Below are 6,812 nucleotides of genomic sequence, written 5' to 3' on the forward strand. Positions count from 1 at the left end.
CAAGCTGTTCCTCAGCTTCATTTAAGTTAGTCTTGAGTTGTCTCTGACTGCTAAATTTTGGGTTGTAATTAGCATTTTGTCAAAGCTATAACATTTGTAAAAGTTAGGTACACAACATGCGTATGATTTCAATGACACCATCCACAGACTGTGGACTTGTGGTTCAGATACTGGGGACCGGTAAAGGTTAAGTAAATTTTGAGTGAATTTATCACAGTTTTTGGATATTATGAAGTTAATGTAAAGAAAATGTTTGATATTAAGTAAATGCAGGGTAAACTATATATTAGGTCCTTATTGTGTAGGGTTGGGTAAATGTAAAAGTAATTGGGTAAAATGAAAAATGGGTAAATATCGATAATTTTATGTAAATGCTAGAAACATGTTAGCTAAAGAATTCTTAGTTGTTAGAGAGCACAGGTTTTTCTTCATGACTGATGGTTTGTGACATCACAATCACATGACTACATTCCCTCCTGTGTCAACATGAGTTCTTTCTTCTGCTGATCGAACTGAGCTGGAGGAAATGTGTTCATTTGTCATTTTTGATCAGTTTTCTCTTTCAGCAGCTCCATGTCTTTACTCTCACGGTCGAACTGAAACTGACAGTTGTTATTGAACACAGAAATCAGGATCGAACTATGATCAGTGATGAAACTAAACTAGTCTGTGATCTCCTGACCAGAATAAACCCCAGGCCAAGATGACCTGATCACAGACTTTGTCTGGTGGTTCTGACCCGTCCAGACCAGGCAGTAATATGTTTACAAAAAACGTCAGCGTTCATATGACTGCCTGACCTCCATGCAGACTAAATAAATCATGAGTTAAAGTTGTTTTCATTGTGTCTGTCAGAAAGGCCAGGGAGAGGAAAAGTTTCATGCAGAGGAACGTTAGTGCTGAGGACAGCTGAGGAAACATCCGACAACAGACAGGTGAGTTATTACATCATGTTGTTACATACATCAATTCTATCACTATCATGATCTGTTTGTCGTTGTTGAGTTTGGAAGTTTTACCCCAGTTTTTCCTGTTTCTGTGTTGTTAAACCTGCTGGTTTGTCTGTTTCCTTCCCCTCAGGAAAAGGAGTTTTTAGTTTACCTGCTTGGTGTTCCTTCACGTATACCTTGGGTCTAATTAAATACTAACTTATCACTAAATCAGTTTTTAATTTAATGAATGTTTACCATGTTTCATGAAATATGAAATTTACTAGAACAAATGGAAACTCAGTTAAATCAAAGAACAGAGGTTTAAAACAGTGCAAAACTCGTGTGTGTGTGTGTGTGTGTGTGTGTGTGTGTGTGTGTGTGTGTGTGTGTGTGTGTGTGTGTGTGCTGCAGTGTGTTGGTGTGTCTTTACACAAAACAAAGGAAGAAGACAAGGAAGAGTCAGATGTAGATGAGGAAAAGGAAGAGGAAAATAAAGACAAGCGTCCTGTTGCCTCCACACCTATCCCAGGATCACCATGGTAACCCCCCACCCCCCACTCCTCTGCACCACCACATTTCTGTCTCATCAGCGACATCTGTGCATTTGTGAGCTCAGGTGTGTTGTTTGGACTGGAGACGACCGCGTGTTCTTCTTCAATCCCACAATTCATCTTTCTGTGTGGGAGAGACCAGAAGAGCTGATTAATTATGACATCAGCGACATCATCAAGAACCCACCTCACAAGAGGAAGAGGACAACATCATCTGGTCTGTCACCTTCTCTGTATTTCTGTATGCTCAACAGTCTGTCTCTCAGCCCAGTTTAACTTAAACCTTTTTCTATGGGTTAGAAAGCAGCTCCATCTGTCAGTTGCATGGTCTCCATGGTGATGATGATGATGAGGAGGAAGAACACAGCTCTAAGAAAAAGAGGTAAGTCCAGGCAAACCAATCACAGATTAATCTGGACTTGGGTCTGATGATGTCATCATCACTGATCATTGTGACTCTCGACATATTTTTTCTCTAGAATTGACGAGTCTTTGTCTCTTGTCCCTCATGGAGGAGAAGTTAAGATCCTTCCAGTGGAGCTCCGGATCACTCATTTTAGAGACATGATGTTGGAGAGAGGGGTACAACATGTTTTATGACCACCTTCTTTTGAAAATTCAGACAAAAGATCATGAATTCCCACCTAACTATTTGACATTTCTAATATCATTCTCATGTGGTTTACTGATACATGTGTGGGCTAAAGACCCACTCTCCACAACAGCTAGTTGTTATTTGATGTCTGAAGTTAAACTGTAAATGAAGATCTCTGCTGGCTTTCAGGTGTCTGCGTTCTCCACCTGGGAGAAGGAGCTCCATAAGATGGTGTTTGACCCTCGATACCTGCTGCTGACCTCAGATCAGAGAAAACAGGTTAAACTGATGCCATTGTAATTTCTCTCTTGTACCATCCCTGACCACAGACAGCTGCTGCAGTGTGTTCTTCTGGTGAGATGATGGTGTCACTGTGACATCGGGGTCATCTGTGTCTTTGTGCAGGTGTTTGATCAATTTGTGAAGAGCAGACTGAAAGATGAGTACAGAGAGAAGAAGAGTAAAAAGCAAAAAGCTCAAGAAGAATTTAAACTGCTGCTTGAGGAGGCAAAGATCACCAGCAGGTATCTCTCATTTATTATTCAGCGCAGGTTTTTTAATTATTCAGCTGTGTTCCTGTAAAATCTGACCTCTCTTGGACCTTCAGTGTTTATCAACCACTTAATTTGCTGCAGTTCTGGTTCCAACAGCATTTAGTGTTGCCTTCTTTGCTGTGAGTCTGTTCATTCAGACTTTGCCAACACTTCACTGATAATGGTCCTGAGTCCGTTACTAAAGACATCTGATAAACAGACGTAGACAAAATGGTTGGTGCCCAATGAAAGAAAAACCCACAGTGGTCACAGAAATAACTTGAATCTGAATGAATGAATGAATAAATAAATAAATAAATAAATAAATAATAAATAAAAACTCTATGAAATTTAACCAACGAAAGTCAGACATTGCTTTTCAACCATGCTTCAACAGAACTATTTAAATAAATAAGCTGACGGAATAGGCCTGGACAAACATGATGGTACCCCTACAAACAACTGAAAATAACGAGGCCGAAAGGACATGTTAATTCAAGGTGTGTCAACTAATTACCATCACAGGGGTCTGCAATCGTAATCAGTCAGTGGACCTACATATAGTGCTCCAGGTAGTCACTGTGTTGTTTGGTGACATGGTGTGTACCACACTCAACATGGACTAGAGGAAAGGAAAGGAAAGGAAAGGAAAGGAAAGGAAAGGAAAGGAAGGGAAAGGAAAGGGGAAAGAGTTGTATCAGGAGATTAGAGAGAAAACTATAGAAAAGGTTAGAAGACCATCTCCAAGCAGCTAGATGTTCCCGTGACTACAGTTGCACATATTCAGAAATTTCAGATCCATGGGACTGTAGACAACCTCCCTGGACGTGGAGGTGGACAATTGATGACAAATCAAAGAGAAATAATCTGAATGGTAATAAACATTACATAACATAAACCACACTAAGGCCGGCTACACCCCGCCCAGATATGGAAAGAAGTGTTCACTTCCAGTTAGCCTGCGTTTTTTTTCCTTGCGCAAATGGTTGTTTTTTCCTCGGTCTTCCCAAGGCGCTCTGCTTTGTGGTTTTTTTTGTAGGTTTATCTTTCATTGATTGAAGGGTACCGACAATTTTGTCCATGTCTTTATGGAACCAGCTTACAACAGCTAAAACCCAAAGATGACAAAAACCTGAATGACGTCCAGATGATTTGACTGGAAACAGGCTGAAAGATGCAGAATCCGAAGTTGCCGCGTTTCCACGAAAACACCATTGTCAAGTTTTTGTTTGATGATTGGTCACAGCGGCAACCATGGCTCACTTCGCCCTGAATGAAACCCTAGTAAAATAATATTATTTTTTTTATTTCTGCAGATCAACCTTTAAAGAGTTTTGTGGTCGTTACCGTGGCGACCAGCGGTTCCACACAGTCAACAGGAAGAAGGAACAGAAGGTTCTTTTTAACCAGTTCATCAAATCCTTAAAAAAACGAGACAAGGATATCAAAGATGGACAGAAGAAGATGAGATAAAAACACAAACAAGATGGAGTTTAGAGAACCATCTAGAATCTGGCCAGAATCCCATACCTTTCTGGGTTCTTCAGATTTTGTTGCAGAAACTTGACTGGACTGGGATCAGATTTGGAACAGCTGTTTGGACTTCACATTTGTTTTTGTAGATATTTTAAGCACAATAAACAGCACCATCGGGTTCACGTCTGAGAAGAAATGCATTTATCTTGACTTGGACCAAGTCGAGCTGGTTCAACTGGACAACAACATTGCTTCCAGAAACAAATGAGATGATGTTAGAGATCAGAATGTGGATGTTTTATCAAAAGCGTTTAATACAGATGCATCAAGGACTGTAAAACATACTTAGTGTTTAAGTCGTCTTGTGACTAATGAGGTCAAAGGTCAGTAAAATGAGTGGGGGCAGAGAGAGCACCAGTAAGGTAGAAAAAAAACACTGTTTCCACCCAAAAATTGTAAATAATTAAATAATTCTGTCCTTTTCACCTAATGTTATCACACAGCTGAGATTCTGAGCCATTCATGTGGTCATGTTTATCTGAAGTGATTCAGTGGAAGACTACCTGTCCTCATCCTTCACCATGATGTAGAACATCTAATCTGAAAGGCTTCAGTATCTCTTAAGTGTTTGAGGAGGTCAAATAAGATCCCGAGTGTGATGGCTGCACCAAAAAACACTACTTTTTATATTTCCACAACAGCTACAAGAGGTGTAGTTCTTCAAAGCCACAGAGTCAGCAATAAGAACAATAACTCAGCAGAGATGGGGCAGTGATGCTGAGCTACTGAGGATGGAGGGGATAGATGTCCTCTCCAGCACAAAACTCCTCTTTCCAACTTCACCCCCAGGAAGGGGGAGGACTTATGCTCCTCTGCGAGGACCACAACCTCACCACAGTGGAATCAGTTAATTCTGAACCCATCTCTGGTTCTCTAGGTCAAAGAGCCATCTATCTCCTATAGGTATTGGGTTTTCAGAAGCTCTCCACAGAACTCCTAAACGAAGATGTTTGTGATGTGCTGGTCATCAGACAGCATCATAATACAAATAAAACGAGCTGGGGGATAAAAATCTGCATCTAAATGTTGTTCTGAGTGGACCCTGTAAACAGAGAGAAGACCCATAGACTTTGGTGTTGTAATCTGACCAGAAGACTGAATTAAACTCTAAATCCTGCCTGACCCAACACACGCGTCTATCAGGAGCTTGATGTGGAAATGCAACGTTTCACAGATGTGTACAAATTAAATAAGTAATTAAGAAAAATTAATTGCCTCAAGGAAGGCAGCAAAATGTAGTCTATTCAATTTAACTTTATTTTACAACCTTCTCAGTGGCCTAGTGGAATGAGTGTCAGCCCTGAGACTGGCAGATCAAGGTTTAAGTCCTGGTTGGGTCATACCAAAGACTTTATATTTAGAACTTTTTGGTTCTTATGAAGCACCTTCGTGATTTTTACCTTGAGAGGTGCTACATAAAAGATCATTTTCTTTCTTTCATTTTGAAAATGGGAACCAATGCCTCCCTGCTTAACACTCAGCTTTAAGGGGTTGGATTGGGGGATTAAAACACCAAATCGTTCTTGAGCACAGCCACAGCTGCAGCTCACCATGGGGATGGGTCAAATGCAGTGTGTGATGATGGCTAATGGGAGTTAACTTGTCATTTAAAAAATCAGAAGACAAACTGTTACTGATGTTACTTCTGCCTCACCTTGGTGACCCATGTTTGTCTTTTTGTCTATGTATTGGACAGATTTGTGTCGTTTGTTCTGGTTGGACCTCCTCCCTTCTGTGCTAAAAGGATCCTATTTCTGAGGCTGTATGACTGTTCTTCATTCCCTGCAGGTTCAGAACACATTTGTGATTAAGTCAGCCAGAAACCTGTGATAATCTATGACAGATGAACACAGAGTGTTTAAGTCTTCATGTTCAGATTGAGTAATCAGACAGATTCAATAAGTTTACAGGGAACTTCACTTTTTTCATAATGGACTTGATTATCATTTTCCTTAACTTTAGCTCTGGGCTAATCAAACTCCAGTGAATAAGACATTCTGCAGAAAGTCTCACTGGCTGCTGGACTTGGATCAGAATCGGTTCAGATAAATTTGTCTTAGCCTTGGAGTTTTACTGCTGTGCCTCTCTCATGGCTCTGAAAACCTTGGAAATTAAAATAGATCAGTGTCTGTAAGTTTGGGTGGCGCTCACACACACACACACACACACACACACACACACACACACACACACACACACACACACACACACACACACACACACACACACACACACACACACACACACACACACACACACACACACACACACACACACACACACACACACACACACACACACACACACACACACACACACACACACACACACACACACACACACACACACACACACACCTATTTCTAATTTCCCAAGGTCTAAGTAAATCGTCAGGCAAAAATCTAGTAAATAAGATACAATGAATAATCCAAAACATGAGTCTTTTGCCAAGTTTGTCCTTGAATAACTACACTTTACGGTTGTGAATATGAAAATGAAGAAAAACATTTCCCACTAAGCATCCCTTGATTGGCAGAGAGAAGATGATTTTTGAAGGAACTCGTTTCCTGCTCGTATCTATACTTGATCATGTTTTCCTTGTTGATCCAGGCTGGGGTCACGTGCCGAAATACACTTTCACCACATTAGCAAAATATGTCACTGG

General features: G+C 40.6%; 1 protein-coding gene across 2 annotated transcripts in view; it reads left to right on the forward strand.

Moving 5' to 3' along the window:
• tcerg1l (transcription elongation regulator 1 like) overlaps nucleotides 1-6,433 on the forward strand; it is a 39,080-nt gene extending 32,647 nt beyond the window's left edge. For both annotated transcript variants that reach the window (XM_015962469.3, XM_015962470.3), the window contains 8 exons: nucleotides 856-935; nucleotides 1,344-1,471; nucleotides 1,549-1,700; nucleotides 1,784-1,865; nucleotides 1,963-2,065; nucleotides 2,268-2,357; nucleotides 2,484-2,602; nucleotides 3,928-6,433. In XM_015962469.3, coding sequence (XP_015817955.3) covers nucleotides 856-935; nucleotides 1,344-1,471; nucleotides 1,549-1,700; nucleotides 1,784-1,865; nucleotides 1,963-2,065; nucleotides 2,268-2,357; nucleotides 2,484-2,602; nucleotides 3,928-4,084 — 911 coding nt within the window. In that variant the 3' untranslated portion in view covers nucleotides 4,085-6,433. The remainder of the gene's footprint in view (nucleotides 1-855; nucleotides 936-1,343; nucleotides 1,472-1,548; nucleotides 1,701-1,783; nucleotides 1,866-1,962; nucleotides 2,066-2,267; nucleotides 2,358-2,483; nucleotides 2,603-3,927) is intronic.
• The last annotated feature ends 379 nt before the right edge of the window (nucleotides 6,434-6,812 follow it).

The sequence above is a fragment of the Nothobranchius furzeri genome, chromosome 16 (genome assembly GCF_043380555.1).
Source record: "Nothobranchius furzeri strain GRZ-AD chromosome 16, NfurGRZ-RIMD1, whole genome shotgun sequence".
Taxonomy (NCBI): Eukaryota; Metazoa; Chordata; class Actinopteri; order Cyprinodontiformes; family Nothobranchiidae; genus Nothobranchius; species Nothobranchius furzeri.